Source organism: Bactrocera latifrons, unplaced genomic scaffold (genome assembly GCF_001853355.1).
Source record: "Bactrocera latifrons isolate USDA-ARS-PBARC rearing strain unplaced genomic scaffold, ASM185335v1 scaffold_670, whole genome shotgun sequence".
Classification (NCBI taxonomy): Eukaryota; Metazoa; Arthropoda; class Insecta; order Diptera; family Tephritidae; genus Bactrocera; species Bactrocera latifrons.
Genome location: NW_017537346.1, coordinates 63,802 through 82,282, shown reverse-complemented (window position 1 = coordinate 82,282; position 18,481 = coordinate 63,802). Strand labels below are relative to the sequence as shown.

General features: G+C 36.6%; 1 protein-coding gene across 1 annotated transcript in view; it reads right to left on the bottom strand.

The window, feature by feature from the left end:
• Nucleotides 1-2,354: 2,354 nt before the first annotated feature.
• LOC108975610 (bromodomain-containing protein DDB_G0280777) overlaps nt 2,355-18,481 on the bottom strand; it is a 60,353-nt gene continuing 44,226 nt past the window's right edge. The window contains exons 5-9 of the mRNA XM_018944210.1: nt 17,617-17,761; nt 14,247-14,662; nt 12,341-12,496; nt 11,624-11,830; nt 2,355-5,961 (exon numbers count right to left, since the gene is read on the bottom strand). Of these exons, the coding sequence (XP_018799755.1) occupies nt 4,714-5,961; nt 11,624-11,830; nt 12,341-12,496; nt 14,247-14,662; nt 17,617-17,761 (2,172 nt within the window). The 3' untranslated portion in view covers nt 2,355-4,713. The remainder of the gene's footprint in view (nt 5,962-11,623; nt 11,831-12,340; nt 12,497-14,246; nt 14,663-17,616; nt 17,762-18,481) is intronic.

Sequence of the window (18,481 nt, the reverse complement as noted above, 5' to 3'; positions counted from 1 at the left end):
TGGAGTTCGGGAAGTCGTCAAAAACTTGTCTCATGCGAGTCAKCCATCCACCTCTGYTAAGGGCGATAACWTCGAAATAGTTAAAGAAACAGAACTTGAAAATCGTCTTGTTGGGAACAGAAAGATGGAAGAGAAGCTCTATAAAAAACGCAATAAAAGACCTGAAACTGTTTGTTATATAGGATAGGTTCATAAAACCTTTATGAATCGACAAAGTGCTGGTAGCCTATTCTAAATTTGTTGAGGCGACTAGTCTGGTTCGTCGAGATGTTTAAATCTCAGTCTTGCAAATACTGGACAATGTAGGAGTTGGCGACTGGGTTTTTACTTCACTCTTCTGCACACAACTTTGATAACCAGCAGTTGCAGCAAGATCAACTATGCCAAGGGCAAGTAGTCCACTAATAGAATGAAAGTAGCTCGCAGTCGCAAAGAAGCAGGAGATGTGTATAAGAGACAGCTTGCAAATACTGGACAATGTAGGAGTTGGCGACTGGGTTTTTACTTCACTCTTTTCCACACAACTTTGATAACTAGCGGTTGCAGCAAGATCAACTATGCCAAGGGCAAGTAGTCCACTAATAGAATGAAAGTAGCTCGCAGTCGCAAAGAAGCAGGTCGTCGACCAAAGCTTGCTAAGCATACGAGAGGTTCACAACGCGCCTCCTCTGCCTACCTCACCGACTTTGCAGTTGCCAGCGATTTTGAGATGACGTGGAATTAAAATGAGTCTGATAATGAAGTAGCTTGATGCTAAATCTAGTGAGGACAGAGAACACCCCACCAGATTTGAACGCACAGTGAACGAGTTTTGTGCTAGTATTGCCACTCTGTTGTCGCAGTYATTTCTTACCTCCCTGAAAGAKSCTGCACTTACTAGCAGTATGTTTACCATCACGCTGATAGCAACYACTTCTGCCTGAAAAACACTGCAGTGGTCCGATAGCCTAAAGCTAAGATTGACGGAGAGCACCTTAGAAAAAACTCTTTCTTCAACTTTTACTGCTATCTGCGAGTAGGAATCAAATTTGATTGCATGATGATTCTTTTTACCATTTCGAAATATCCTTTGCTTCCATGAGCTTCGGAAAGTGCAGCTGTCGGATCACTTATTAAACATATAGTCCCTGCGGTACTTGTACAACTYGTTAAAATTGCTTAAAGGAATTGAATAAATCCGGTGAATTTTTGGAAATGTATCCTGCTGTGAGCTTAAATCATAATGTCTACTCATAAATACTTACTCTTGAAGACATTATCCAATGAAAACACAATTTGCGAATTTTTTGTTTAAAATATACATTCGCCTTTTATTGAAATGAACAATATTTTTCGTCATATCGAAATTATAGACTAAGTGAATAACGGTTAAAAGGAATAACGTATATGTGTGCTACACAAACACGCTTCATCAATCATTTTGATGAGTGAACTAAGACACTGCACTGAARGAAATATTGGAGTTTCGAAACCGAAAAACTAATAATAAATGCTTACAAGTATGCATTTGCTAATCATTTTGCGGATGCCAGGCACCCTATTAGTACAYATAGATACACAGAATATAGATTATGTATATATAGATATGTAGTAGTTTAGATTTCATTCGGCATAAGCAGCTGCGTGGGCAACCACAAAAAATACACACTTGAATACTCGGCTTTTTCCAATTTCATTTTTTTTTTGTTTTGCCCATCCGCCATCTCTCCGCTTCTCTTACATGGTTTTGAAAAATGTCACTTTCTTTTTGTTTGACCCAAAAAACAGCAGCTTCTCGAACTCAGTTGTCTTTGTACGTAAGTGTATACGTTGAATATATTGCCAATACATGTACAATATAAATACATATAATGCTTATACATACATACAAATATATAATTAACGTTTTTACAATTCATACTCAATAGCAATTGTTGTTGCTCYTATAATGCATTTACAATTTTCGTTTAGACAATTTAGATCAGTTTACGCTCAAATTGCAGGCCAACAACTCTCGGCTGGTTGTAAGAGAAAATTCCATTTSGTTTCTCAACTTCTAATTGATGTGTGTTTACCGAATCTAATTAAATTGTAGTTTTCAATAGTCTCACTTATCACTACTCGTTTTTACAGTTATCTTAGATTTATTTCTTAACGTGCAACTACATAATTTTGTTAATTTTTGTTTTTTTTTGGCGTTATTTTATCTTTTAAATTTGCTGCTTCTAGATTTATTTGTTTAACCTACATTTATTTAATTAGATTAGTGTTTTTAGTGTTTCAATTGTTTATGTATAGGCTTGCTCGCAAAAATATTTACTTCTTCTTTAGTTCTTTTGTGCATTTTATTAATATTTTTTTAGTTTTTAGTTGCTTTTCCATTTAATAATAATATTATTTTTTCTTTTGCCTTTTTCTTTTTCTTTTTATTCAATTAATGTYTATACATCTTCGCTTAGTACTTATGTTTTTATGTAAATTTTCGAATTATCACGTACACACATGTGTAACAAAATACAGTTATTTGTGTATTTGTTGTAAATTAGCTTATTTTTATATTCACCCAACCGATTTCTGCTTTCATTCTATATATTCATTGAAATTAAAATGTATTGTTTCAAGGTTTCGATCGTATCCATCTCTCTTTCTCTCTCTATCTGAAGACCTCGAAATTTATGTTGTGCTAAAATAGCACTCAGAAATTGTAATTAAATTCCCATTATCATATATCCATTTCAAAAAATATTACTATGAGCTTAGTAGTGCTTTGCGATTTCAACAATGGATAAAAATATCGAACATAGAATTTGAGTATGGCAAAATATCTCTCGCGAGTGCTTTCGAATGATCTTATAGGATATTTGGGGTATGAAGCACGTTTTTGCTCGACTCGACCCGATAACGCTGAATTTTTTTTTTCAAAAAGAGTATCGTAAACGTAAACAAGTCTCTTGGGACATGTGTGATCGTGCGAATTCCTATCTCACATTCATGGATATCATTATACCGAAGAGACATGGGTTTATGAGTTTGACACGTAAAAAAGTGAGCAATCATCGGAATGAACACGTTCTCAGTCGTTCGAAGAGATAAAACAAACTTCGCTAAAGGAGCGGAAAGCCATCCTAAAATGTGAWTCGAGGACCGGAAAAGTCGTTGACATAAGTGTAGTACATTTGGTGGGGATTAAGTGGAGGGCRTAAAAGGAAATATTGATGTATATTTATTTACAGTTTTCGGGTAGTTTTTGTTACCGCATCTACAGATTAAGTGCCCTAAATTCCCTGCAAAAGATGCTCAAAATATTTGTTATCGTATTATATTATTCATAAGTTGAAAGAAAAAATATATACTATTTGCCATAAATGTAGTATGTATAAAAAACTCAGAATTATAGCAATGAAGATATGTAGGATTCTGGTACAGGATATGTTTCTTAGTCGAGCTCCAATGCTAACTATAGTATAACTTTATGAAGACTGTGTAAAAAGGGTATGGAAGTGGAAAGAAAAATTGGTCACTAAAGTTGGTGATGCTTGCTAYTAAAACTCAAATTTCTTTTCATACCGAGTATTCACAAGTCTTAGATGGAAACTAATTCCAATACATATTCGACGCTGAGGGGATTGCACAGTCATAGAACTAGATTTTAGTTTACATTTTGTAATTCGCTAAATGGAATATGTGCTGGGCTGACTCATTCCAGATTTATAACGAGTTCATGATACTAATAATACCACTAGAATGACTCTGCGGTTTTTTTGGTTAAGCATATTTTGGTAACGTTCTTTCAATATGCTGTGTAATTTCCAAAATTCCCGGTTTCCACAATTTTTTTTTCTAATAAATATATGTACTTATATGTAGTTCTACAACACAAAACGAACTTCATAAAAACAAAGAATATTTGAAACAGAAAAAATGGTGACACAGAACAGATGTAAACTTAATGCTGAGCACACGGCTTACTTCTCGCTCTTTTTTCAGTAATTTCGTCAATTTATTTGCTTTGGTGTTCGGTTGTGTTGTCTGTCCGTTGTTGTGACAACTTTTACACGATAACTTGTTTGCTTTCTYTTTACTCCTCGCTCTTTTCCAAAACTGTTTTGTTATTATTGTTGGTGCAACTGTGTTTTTACACATTGTCCGAAAAAAATTGCATGAGATTTTTTGGTGAGGCGCGGGAAATTAAAAATTTATTTGCTTTGTGATATGCAAAAATTGCAACGKTTGTTGCCGGTCGCTTTGAGTGTTCAACCGCCGGTGCGTCGGTGTATCAAAGTTTGTTTGTCTGTCGGTATGCCTTCATTGCTCGGTTTATCCTGCCAATGCACTCCACTAACTCACCGGTTGTCGGCTGGTGCGTGCTTCGTCCTTTATGCGCCTTTCGTTCGATATTCGTGTCACATACACAYCCACATACACACGCTCGCATATTTCATWGCTTATTTTTTGTTGTCGTTCATTTGCTGTAAAGAGTCTCCTGCACTTTTTGCTTGCAACGCGTCGCATAATTTTGTTGTTTTTACACCGGTTTATCAGTTTGCCGCCGCAATTTATTTACGAAGTGCCCACTTGTATGCCCATCGCCAACACACCACCAGCTACGTCCTTCGCCGTTATTGTCCCGCTGTGGCTGTGTCGTTTCGCTCCCTGGTTGGTCTTTTTCCTCTTGCYTCGCCCTTTACGTGGCGGCCACCGTTGACGGTGCATTTGTGGTGCCCGTCTGCGTTGTTATGTGCTGCGTTRGCGTAGCGCATGCAACTCCGGTTGCTGTTGTTGTTGTTGTTGATGCTGCTGTTCGCCCATCTGTTCCAGCCAAAGATGTTGTTGCAGCTGCGGCTGTGGATGCGTCTCATGCTGCTGTTGGTGAAGATGATGTTGGTGTTGATGTTGGTGTTGGTGTTGATGTTGGTGTTGGTGTTGATGTTGGTGTTGGTGTTGATGTTGATGGTGATGGTGATGGTGATGATGCTGACGATAGTTTGGTTGGTGGTGATGATGTGTGTAATGTGGTGACCAATGTGCGTCTGGCTCTGTTGCCATTGCAAACTGCCGCTCCTGATAAYGCAAATTTTTCTCAAACTTCCACTGCRTGAGTTGTTGATCTTCTTGTTGTTGTGGCTCTTCAAGTGTGCTCTGCTGCTCTACGTCRCGCTCGTTCGGCTTTTCGACGCGCTTGCTCTGGGTAACGGCACCATTATCGTCGCTTCCATCGTCGTCACGGCTATAAAAACCGAAACCGGCAACAGCTTTACTTTTATTCGGTAGAGCAACACTTTCCACGCGCCGCATATTGTCATTGTTGTTGCTGTTGAGTTCACTGTTCGCACGCTTGCTGTCAATTGTATCCATATTGCCGCCCTCCCCCYCCTGCTCCTCTTCATAGTTGCTGTTAATGTTATTACTTTTGTAGTTGTTGTTGTTCGTTTGGTCTCTCTGTTCGCTTTTTTCCTCTGGATTGCTGCGGTGTGGCGGCAACATGGCCGGATACGGTATAATGTCTGGTTGCAGTTCACCCGAMGACGACACTAAATGCCCTTGCTGGGAGGTTTCTTCCTCTTCCTGCTGTTGCTGTAGTTTTTCTTGTTGTTGTTGTTGTACATAGCGATTATCGCTGTCATTGTCCGTCGCAATGTTTTGCTCGTCGCTGTTTGCCATGTTTCCCATGTTATTGCCACCGCCACTTACGTTGGCATTGTTATTCTTGTTGTTGCTCTGGTTATTGCCATTATTGTTGTTGCTGTTGTACGCATAGTCATTGTTATTGCGTGCCGTTTCACTGATAATATTTGTCGCCACATTTTTATTATTTTTGCGGTCACTAAGGGTGGCACTTGTGCGCCAACTATTAACGGTATTTCTGCTGCTGCTGTTGCTACTGTTGTTGTCGCTGCTGCTGCTGCTTTGTGCGCTTTTGTGGCTATTGCTGGTGCCATTGTGCATTGTTGTCGTGTATTTGTGCAGGTTGTTGCAATTTTCCTATTCAACCGAATTGTCGCAACAATGGGCGGCAATGAAGAGAAGAAGAGAAGAAAGAGAGAATAGACAGTTAAAATTGTGTTTGGCATTGTGTTTAATTTCAACAGCGAGTAATSGAAAAAATGAGAATAACATTTTTATAGCTTCAATCGGCTAAATCGACTAAATAATTCTCATCAGCAAATACAATCGAATATATATGTACGTGGGTATATATGTATAAATGTGTACTTATAACAGTGTGTTCTAATATGTACGTGCTCAATTTGGCTTTTGCTGTCATTTATATTAATCGTAAAAATTGATTGGCCGTAAAATTTGAGACTAGGCGGGAAGGAAAAYAAGTCCCAGGCGWTTTSTATTCTTGTTTTTTGCTATAAGCAYTTCTTTTTTTCATTTCTGAGTACTTAAGCGGTAAAGGATTCGACATTTTATGACTTTTGGAACCAGTTAGGTGCTCAATTGATTCGTAAATAATATTGATCAACTCAAACGACACACACGCCGAAATAGTSTTTTGGTTCGTACCATAGAAATTCTAAAAATATATGTTTTTCATGAAATTCGATAGTCTTCGATGTAATTATAAAACCAAAAAGATCATCGTTAATCTATATATAGTAAAACTTAAGAAGCAACATAAATGTGAAACTCGCCACTGAACTATTTATTACTCTGAGGTGGTTGGTTGTGAAAATAAAAGCAGTTATTTAAAATTAAAACACAAAATTTCATGCAAGAACTTAAATCTAATAGTTCAGWTTCCACTGTTCCTTTGATCAATAATTCACGGTAATTTTCGTGAAGATACCTCGTTAAATGAAAAAGTTTTTCCTACAAGCACTTTCTGTTTATATGGCAGCTGAATACTATAGTGATCCGAAACTGCCGACGTGTGCAAGTTTTCAGATTGATAACTCAAAAACTGAAAGACTAGTTCGCGTATATACAGGCAGACGGCCATACCTAAATCGACTCGGTTCGTAATATTTTAGTTATGGAGTCATCGACAAGCTTCGAGGTAAACTTAATATACCCTTCATGGAATTAAAATATGTAATTATTGCATATCGCCTAATTTGTTTATGACATATCAACATAACGATGAGGAATCGTACAACAACCACACCTACTTCTTATAAAGTGTATCCTCATATCCAACCAGCTTCCTATAACTCGAGAAATTGTTAGATCGGAACTGTCCAAGAACACATCTCTATTCATATACATAAGTAGACTGTTACAATTTGACAGCGTCAATCAATAATTCGAAGAAATTGACTGCAACGTTCACAAGACTCTGTGCAGTTCCAATTCAACAACATTTGTGGTAAGGTTAACCGAATGTTTTAATTACATTTACCAATGCATTACAATACATTTTCATTAAGACCAGGTTGGGCTTTGTATATGTGTACGTTGCTAATTGTGCGCATATCAAGTAGATTATATCACCTGCATTAAATTGAGCTTGTGAGTTTTGGCAAAACAAACTTTGGCCGAATTAGAATTGAAAGCTCAATATGTTGTKACACGTAAGAGTAATCGCAAATGATCCTCAAAATTAATATTAATTACTTCCGTACTGTCTACATACTGATAACATTCCACACACACATGTAGACGTGTGTGTTGGTGTGCGTAAATTCAATCAAAATGCAGATTTACTAATTCGCATGCACATCTGTTTGCTCTGACTTGATGAGAGTACATACATACATATACACATATGTATGCAGTTGCAACTATACGACTTTCCACACTTTCAAATCCTGTTAATTTAGTTAACTTCGTGTGATTAGCAGTCGAATTATGCAGCTCATAAATCTGTGGGATTTTGCAAATTAGCAACRGATCAACTAATGAGTGACAGCAGATTTGCAATTTCCTGAAACACTCTCGCCTTTGCTGTCTGTCTGTCAAATGTAGTGAACGCGCTGCTCACATAAATGCCATCGCCGTATTAAATTTGCAATAATTTGTGTCTGTGTGTGGTGAGAGCTGAGATATTTACATTCTAAGTATCCAAGTTCTCAGCATAATAAGAGATTTGTTTTTGTGGATTAGCACATAGAAATCTTCCGGAGAAGTGTTTATGAAAGCTGTCTTTTATATTATATTTCGGTATTAAGATATATATGTATATACTTCTGCAAGCTTTTGACCAATTGTGGAGACTTTTCTGACATTGATTGAGATATATGATTGACTTTTTTTACTGTTCTGCAATACTTTAGAGGTATGATTGCGACATTTCCAGTTTTTCCAAAAAAAAAAAAAAAAAAAAAAAAAAAAAAAAAAAAAAAAAAAAAAAAAAGGAGGCAACCATTTGCTTGGAAGTGCTTCGTGCGCGAACAACTGTCGTCGACTGCTGTTTACTTTTGGGCTCATATGCATAAAGCCATGCTTCATCAACTGACCCGAGCTTATTTTTTGAGCGATTGGCTAACTGTCTGGCATCCGATGTGGACAAGAGTTTTTTACAGGCAAATGTTCTTGAAACATGGTGCCGCTGATGCCTATATTTGTCTTATCCTCAGGATTGGTCACGAGCCGATTATTCAATATCAGTTTRTGCACAGTATCAATAGTTAASACAACTAMATTTSATTTTTAAAGATCTTCACGAAATTCGTTTTGRTGTGGTCTACGAACTTGATTGAATTCACTATACCATCGAGATACACCGGTCCTTGATGGAGCTTCAGCATCAAAAATTGGATTAAGTTGATCGATGCATTGTTGCTGAGAAAATCCAGATTGTATAAACTAATCGCGCTAAAAAATCGCGATTTAATTCCATTTTTGGTTGAGAAGAATATTTAAATTACTTGTATGTCAAAAAGGTCTGAGTCAAATGAACGATAAAGTGGTGAGTTGCCAGATTGCAACACTAGGGCTGTAAGACCCCAAAATGAATATCCCAACCTCTGTATATTTGCTGTGTGAACTATATTCTAAATAATGTATTTTATACCCTCAGCTAGGGCTCAGGTAGTCCTAAGTAGTTAACCCGACCGAAAATATTTTTACACTACTTTCTAACTAGACCGCAACTAGTTCAATATTGTTTTATATAAAATTTTGTTTTATATTATTCTTCTGTGCTGAGCTGATTGAGAGAGATTCTTACATAGTTCACTAAAATAAAAATATAAATTTTTCGGAAAAACATTTTCATTTTGACTAACTAAATGTTTCTAATATTCCCTTCAATATTTGACTGCGATTAACATATATTAGTGTTTTTTTTATTGGATACCATTGGTTGTGCAATTAATTTCACTTTCACCTGAATATCTCGAAGCCTAATGAGGTTACATTTGAGTTGCAAATAGAAGTAAATACTGGTTCTTGCCAATTATTAGAAAATTGCTTTTGTCTTTCTGTGTTCGCACATTTGAAGAGAATTTTTGCTGGAATTTGCAAAAGCAATAAATTCCTGGAATATCATAATGAAGAGGTAATTTGTTTTGAAATTGATTATGAATTTAACGTTATACACATGTATGTATACGAGTATATACGTGATATAACTGTAAAGAGACGGCAAATTGTTGATTGTAGATTCAACTCAATCCGAATGTGTAGATTGGCGTTTTCGTAAGGATTAATATTGAAATGGTGTTTCGTTTACTTTCGGAAATAGTCAAATCACACATTGAGCATAAGGTCAACTGGAAAGTTCTTATATGGGATAACTCTCATTCCGATTTCACTCGTTTTGGGTCTAAATTACAATTACGGAGGTATTTAGGCATACTCACCTTTCTTAAGACTTCTAATAAACTGTATATAATATATGCTATAAAGCCATTCATTCGAAAAATATTATAATAAGTACACTAAGAACTAGTTCAGTACATTTTATGCACTTAGTTGCATTAGGATATATTAAAAATAATATTCAAAGATGGAAGCTTGAAAATGTATATAGTAGTCGGATTCCACTTTGGTTAAAAGTTGGCCTACATTAGAAGTACATTCTGTGATAAGTTTTATTACAATAACTTCGCTGATTTTTGAAAATAAAAGAATCTGGTTGAATTTAAAATTGTTTCATATGGAAGTAGGTTAGATAAGGGTTAAATTCCGATTTCTAACCAAATACGATATTTCAAAGTATATATGTACTGAAGCCGCATCTGCAAATCAATTTCCGCAAAATAATTATTTCGGTGATTCTTTCCAAGACACTCTGCTTCTGCTTTCCACTGTCAGCGATTATTGTTGTAATTGTTCTCCAAAACAAACATATCTATCACTTATATCAATGTATCATGCGTACGAATGTCTGCGCTTTTCAATTTACTGATGACTCTCGGCTTTCACAAATGTTTACCAACTGCTTCTTAGCAATTTCCTTAACGTTTTGCCATCTCCTTCATTGCTAATGCTTTCAGTATAGCGAGCAGTTTAAGTTAGTACGTATGTATGTATGTATCAAATCTTCTTTATTCAAGCATTGTAACGGAAATTGTTTTCACTTGTCATTTTAATCGCATTTACTTGACCCAATGCTTTCTCCTTGGAAATTCCTTCATYCATACGCGTCCATTCAATTGAACTTTCAACATTTCCATACAATACCTTGAATTGCTCTAAACAATGCGAAATTGTATTGCTTTTGYCGATTTGTATTTGAATTGATGAGATTTTCATTTTACTAGCCTGTTTCTCTAATAAGTATGGCAAAGGATTTTTTACCGTTATTACATGTTTCCTTTTTTCGTTGTGGGTATTTGTTTTTCATCCATTTTTATTGTTTCCTTTTTTATCTCATTTTAATTTTATTGCTGTTGCCAAGATTGAATTTTTGCAGAGGCAACAAGCCTTTGTCCTCGTAAGGCCTTAACCATACTGCTTAAGTTTTGTCAGTCGCCACGCAGACCCTTAAGGAGTCGGCAAACATGTGGTTAGAGATTTGAGAAAGTGATTTTTATGAGGTTCTTATAAATCACTGCTGCCGCACACATACCATATATACTGTACAATAATTCATATGCATATTAATTGACACTTGCAAGTGGGTGTAGACGGTCATGTTATTTATGTTGGCAATTTTTTATTAAGGTTTTATTGATCTTGTGGCAATTTGTTTTATGCGTTTCTTTCAGAGCCTTCCTTCTTTTTATTAGAATTTATYATGCTTAATCTAGAGTGTTCCAACGGTCATTTCTTGTTGCTATTGTTGCTTCGTTTAATGCCTAAGTGTTGGCATGTCTTCCTCCTGCTTTCATAATTTTGCAATTTTTATGCTTTTAACGGAATTTTAATGCACAATAAATAAGACAATTAAGCTGCGGCGATGTCACTGTATTGTACTTTTATGGGTCACTTGGTGCAATGGTGTTTGTAATGTTGCAAATTAATATATATAATATATAATAACATGCTCTTCGAATAAGAAATTAATGGAATCTTTTCAGAGATGAAGAATTTTGGACTCATTTCGAAGTAATGACTTAGTCTATGATAATTCTAAACTTTAACTATATAACTTAAAATTAGCAAAAAATTGTTCCAAAACTAATTGTTAATATTCTGATYATAAATCAATAAGGCTTTTACTTTCGATAGGAAGATATCACTATCRAGTTCTGTAAAATCAAATCCAAAAACTTGCCTAAAAAAGACACTGCTCGGCTCATTTTGTACTCACATATTTGCCGCACTCGCACTTTAAAATCCATTCAACWGCAATGAACTTATTTTCGATTTGTATTTGATGTGATTGCAGGAATTCCTGATCGATTGGCTCCAGCGACACTGTGTCCCAGAGTGGCARTGGCGCTTGGCCTTTCGGCGGCTGCTGTTGTTCGGCAATGCTGATGGGATCCCCAGCGTTCAATGGACACAGCAGCTCCACCTTTGTAAGCAAATAAAGCAAAATTTATTATTTTTTTACATTTTCCCCAGTTATTTTATTAAAAGTTTGTTGTAAATTTTTGCTAACGAAAGTTTTTCACTTTGTGCGCTCCTAATGACTAAGAGCAAATGCAAATGCATTACGTAACGAATTGATTGCTAAAGTTTTAGAGCCAATGTGTGTTTATGTTCCACCTACATTTTGTTGTTTCCTGTAGTTKTAGTTAAAATCATCGACTGTATTAATGKACATTATTTAGACGAGTATTTAATTTGAAAAGTTTGGTTAGACAGTTTGTTTTTTATACTATGTAGTAATGGTAATGAGAATGACTTTTTCGTGTTCTTCCGTTGTCCGAAGTACATACATTGAGCTTTTAAAAAATTAGTCTACTTATTAGTAACATTTATAATTTATAAATGAGTACTAGTAGGTTTTTTTAATTTTGTTGCAATTTATCGAACACTCAAATTTGCTTTTAGTCAGTGGAAAACCCCTGGCACATTATACCTGTATAGTTGTTGAGACCGATGGCCGACAGCATTTGCCTGAATGCTGATGACAAAGTCCGCAAAGTTTCGGCCGATAAAGCTTTCGTGAAATGCAAGCGCCCAAACGTATGCGTGCCGGTCCGAGRCGTTGTAAGCTGCGGCACTCGTGTCCTTTCTGTGAATGAAAAKTTTTGCGTAAATTAATTCGAAATTTGAGAAAGCATTTATATTGTTCATTCTTTCATTCATTAATGCCATAAAAAATACAAATTGAAAGATATTTTGGCTCATGGTATTTTACTAAGGAATGTTGAGTTTTCTCCAAGACTCTTTAAATAAGCCGAAAAGTTCCAGTGTGACTGTGTTATCTCGCATTTGACATGGAATATGTTTTGGAATGAAGTTACCGTTTGGTGAACATTGTTCAAGTAGTCGGGGTATTCTGCCACAAGAGTATCCAAGGATGCCACTTTGCAGTAATGGCTGGCAGGTTAAGGCCGAGGCTGCTTTCGTCTCGTTGAAACCCTGACAGACATCGGTTATCGTGATAGATGTTGATTAGTGTTGAGGAGTCCTCCTCTTTGGGCTGGTCATCTCTGAACACTTTGCCGTATAAGGGCAATCTCTCCTAAAAGAGATTAACTTGCGACAATTAAGGGCAACTACCTTTCGAGAGATGGATAACGGCTCTGAGTGAGACGTTGAAGATAAATCTTGACAATCAAACGGTCGTGGGTAGAATTTGGTTTGAACCKATCTCAAACACGGACAGTGTTCTGGGTGAGTCACTGACTGGGGCGACGAAATCTTACTTCGCTAAAGATACTACAAACACCTTTGAAATTTCGGCTACTGCAAGTGRATGGTAAACTACTGGGAGTCAGGAGAAAGGAACAAACTCAAAATGTAAGTAGGGATGATGTGCAAGGTGGAATTGCTAGCAACAGCAGRGCAGCTACTGCTAAGCTTACTCATGTTTGGGATTTTGGAAATATCTGGGGTTAAGGAAGCAGGCGTCGCCAACAARTTAATTGAAGTTTTTGGAAGGAATTTTATTTAGGGATGAAGGCAAATCAGTTTCAGCTTAAAGGTACTAATTTACTTTAAAGCTACTTTTAAAGTATAAAGTAATGAATATTTCAACTAAATCAATGAAAATTTTCCATAAAAGGAAAGAGGAAGAAAACCAGAAATGCAAGACGAAAACAGACAAGATGTGACAGCTTAAACCACTTTGTTTTCGCAGAGGCATAAACTTAATTCCGGCAGAGGGAGAATATAAAACTTTCATCAAAGCTTAAAGTACACGAACATATACAAACATACGAAGTTGTATACTTATGTATACATAAGTCCAAAGCCATTCAAAGAATCTAGTAAATATATAYCTGTGTGYAAACATGTTTGCTGGTAATAAAGTGGAAAGATTTTGAGATTTTTAAGCTGTTGGTGWGTGGCAAGTAGAACAATGACACGCTGGAGTCGAGGCGCACTGCTATGCYGGGATTATGGCGGCAGCGGAAGTGCTCGTAAGCATATAATAAATGTATGTTTGTCAGTAAGTAAGTACTATTTGTCTCTTTTCGGAAATTCAATTGTCTGCTTTGGGTCGTTAGTTTGCGGTTTCCTTTGTTATTCTGATTATTGTTGTTGTTTGTTTGTTTGGATTTGCAAGTTTAGTTTTAAATTAAAAAATAAGAAAATAAATAAAATACAAAAGAAGTGAACAGGGGGAAAGTTGAGAACAAACATGCGAAAGTTCGAAACAGTGGCGGCTAATGCAGATTACTAAAGTAACCACAAAAGCAAAAAAATATATAATATTTACATTTTTTTATGGTTAACAAAACCGTTTTTTATGCTCGCAACACTTTTTGAAAGCAAACTAATCAAAGCCGCTTCCAGCTCATTGTTTCGCAACTTACGCGTATTCGATGCTCCTCATGCGCCGCGAACAATGTGGCATGGTAATCTGCTATATCCTTAATATCCTTAGGCTCACTTACAACTAAATTGTTTGCCACATTATGGCTAATTAATTGKTTTTGTTGCTGATGCTGCTCTGCGTGCGCATGCTTTWGCGGCTGTTGTTGTTGCTGCTGTTGTGCTGTGGCATTTTGCACCAACAGCTGCGCCTCTTGTGGCGGTAGTAAATAGTTTTTGTTGTTGTTGCTGCTGTTGTTATTGTCCTGATCACATTTGCGATTTTCACACAATCGCAAGCTGCTCAATTGCCGGCAGCCAGCGTTCGTGCTGGCGAAGCGCGTCGAAATGCCAAGGCCACAGGGTTGCGAACACGGCGTCCACGGACTGGTCGAGGCATTGTGGCAGGTGGCGTATACTGCAAAGAAATATGCATAAACAAAAAATGAAATAGCAACAAAATGAGTCTTTAAGTACAATGTAATTAAATTTAATTTAGTCATTAAGCGGCAGCGTGGGAAGGCTCATTGTTTAACTAGCATTTTGCAGCATACAAGTTTATGAGTACCAGTTTTATATTAGGTATAGAATAGATGTCATTTGGTTAGGGCGCGTCTTTAATGTACAATGAAAATTCAATGCGACCGAGCAAGTTTATTATAACTTTTCTGAAGGCTTGAATCGGTTTGCTATTTGAGCCGTCGAAACTATGTGGAGAATGATTCTTTCTCATTTTACAGCTTGTAAGAAATCTAGCTGAGGTCAGTTGAGTGCTGGTTAGTTAAAAACTCTTTCGGAACATTTGAAGAAACGGAAAATTACATATTTCTTATCACGTTTGCTTAATTATCTCAAGGATTTCAGTTTAATGTTTATTACACAAAAATATTACGGTTTATACTCTGGGCTGAAATTAAAGCTACAAGGAACTATTTAGTTTTAAAAGACTAGATCCAAAATMTGATACTCTATTCTATAACAAAAATAAAATCTCTATTGTAAATAGATGTATTTCCGCTAATACCCAGGCGGCAATTGAGGCAATAATCTCACTTCGCATTACGGCAGAGAATGTCCTTAGAAGCAGGGTCGAAAAAGATGTAGCGGCAATGTGGGAGTATAGGAGATACTGAATTTTACGGAAGAGCTGACATATAAGTACATAGGATTTTCACAGTTGAAGAGATTAGACAAAGCATCGAAATTAGATATCAAGTTCGCAAAAAAAAAACGTCCTGAAAAACGAAAAACAAAAAAAATTAATTTGAACATCCATCTGKTATTACTAAGGATAAGTAGGTCTATGAAACCTATGTTAGGTTGAGAACAGTGCGATTTTGGGATTATAGAAAAAATAAAAATTTTAAAATTCTTTTTGACCAATCAAATGTGTTGAATGAGAATAAATTATCCTAGAAATAATTTTTAAAAATTAAACAATTGTTTAATATTCGCATACACAAACGAACATTTCTATCTAACACCGAAAATGTTGACCACTTTCTATATCAACGAGCGTAGGCTCAATACGGGTTGCAGCATAAATTCCATGTCAAAATTTATCTTTAACAGGACCATTAAACAATTTCGCATGTTGGTCAATGTAAGACCCCTTTTAAAAAATGTAAAACGTAACATTCTAAGTGGCAAGCAAAGAAGCTATTGACCATGCACTTCACAACCGTATTTCACTCTTATGCCTTTAATAATTCCTACTTCTTTCGTTTATTTCCTGCTTTTATCACAAGGCAATGTTTCATTGCCTTATCCTTGCATGAGTAATTACGTCTCCTTTATCATTGCCTCGACCATCCTACACACGTTCACCCGCTCCCACACACGCGCACTGCCAACGTGAGCCGCTTTGTCTTGCCGAAAATTGCTTGCATGTGCCTTGTGCTCATAAATATTTCTTGTTAATTCGCCTTAAAAATCATTAAGTTTCACAGCCGCAGGCACTGCCACAGCCACAGCCCTGGCACCTTGGTCAACATGCCGCCCACTCGACTGTGGTCGGCCAGTAGCTTGCCTCAAGCTGTCGGCTGCGCTGCTGTGTTTCTGTTGCGCCTACAATGGGCAATGCCTTGGCGTTTACTTARCCAATGGTCATGGCAAATGAATATTACTAGACTGCAGACAAGGCTGAGTACATTCTTCTCGTTGTTCGTCTTGTTTCTTTTATTTGAACAAGTGCGATTCCTTGCCGAAAAGCCGGAGCACGACGCAAAGGCACGYGCTGCGTTGGATGTAATCACCACTTATGCAAGTAAATATGATTTATACTGAGAGAAATTGTTGAATATCGAGAAAAATTATTAGCATCGAATGACAGAAATAGGCACTTTAAGACTTGGTGAGGTTATACGTATATGTGAAAACTGTGTTTGGTGAGTTGAGAAGAAGGCTTGTCTATACAAAAGTTTGATAAGAGGTAAATGTAGCTAAGTTTAGCATAGGTGCTTAATATTTCTCTAATATGGCGTCCTACACTTTCACTGCCGAGATGTTTGCGAACCAGGAGCCGAAACCGATATTAGCCGTCTTGGGTGGAAGCACGAACAGCTTTGTCGAGTTATAAGGGTCTTTATGATTATTATAAAAGATGTTCAGGTATCACAATGGATCGGGCTGATTGTGATATTGGATTGAAGATTGTAATAGAGTTTTTCTTTTAACCTTACCTTACCTATGTATTAGATTATGCTAAAAGTAAACAATAAATTTCGGTCTGTATTTTACAGAGCGTTTCTCTCGTTTCTTTCATATGGCGAAAATTATCTACGATATTATTCTGAGAATTTACTCATTGATATTTAAAGTCCAAGTATGCCATGCAGTGCTTAGTTTTTTGAGTATATATTTTTCTTCAAATGAATGAAGTCAGAGTTCTTATTTAATTCATTTTCTTCATGTAATTGCTATGAACGGGATAGTATCTGGTGCAATGCAGGTAACAAAARCCATACCTTACAAATTGTTTTTAACATATCCTCATATATCGATTGGCCAATGATATGAATGCCTTAGCAATTTTTATTGAAAAGTTTTTTTTTTTCAGAAAAATTTACCTTGTAGATTTGAGGGATCAAATATGTTAGACGTTGCTATATTATTTTTCGCTTTGCTCCTGGCTCATTGAATATAACATTTAATATACTCTTTTTCAGCATATAACTGACTTTCTGATTGTGGGACCTTCTAAAAGAGAAGTTTAGGTTAAATTCGCCAGGTTTTCCTCCCTGCTTGCCAAAACAAACTTATTTTCATACTTCCATATTAAAAAGAGATTAAATTTCAAACATAGCTAAAGAGAATTTTTTACAATGTACCACCTTCTATGAACATTGCCTCCACAACCCACAAAGTACTCACCATCAGCTGTGGGATTCTCACACAGCCACATTTTACAGCAGTGTTCCGGCACCTCCACCAGGCGAGGCGATCTGCAGGAAATCGTGTCCTCCGGCGCTGGCAATTGCTCCTTCGGACAGAGCGACGAGCAGGCATGACGTCCGTTCTGCAAAAGTGGAAAACAACGGAAGCTCTTAAAGTCTGCAGACGAACGAAAGCAATTGCAGGATGTAAAACAAAGAGAAATAATAATAATAAGGAAACACAATAATTATCTCACGCAGGCAGTAATGAGAAAATAGTGAAATGTTGAAAAAGCACAGTGGAAAAAGTGAAAAAACAAGGTTACGAGTGCGGGTATAGGCAAATAAATAAATTCTCTTTGCGCTGAAACAAAGAAATTTCGCAATGGACGCGCACACAACAGCTACGTATGAATTTGTGTATGTGTGTGCATGAGTATGTTTTGTGTGTAATGCGAAAAAATGGGAAATAAGTCGTGTATAATGCGTAAATAGGAGAATTACATTAAAAATATAAATTCTGCATTGCCAGCGGGGGTTAAAGTCACCGGAGAATTAAGAGGAAAGTGCGGTGGCTGCCACATACGCTGCCACATATGCTATATAGATTTGGGAAAAGTTGTCCAGAGAGACAAATTTAGTATTATATACAATCAGTGGTTGCGGATATGTTATAATTCAAGGCATATACAACAGCGTCTRTCAATCGGATGGTTTTGACAGCTCGTGGCGGCCGTTTCTGTTCACGGATTTATGTTAAATTTTATCAGTGTTTTCAGTAAGATTTGGCATTTCATAATGTCACGATTCACTTTAATATAATCCCTAGAAACTGTTCAAGAATAATGTTATTTGATTGCTAC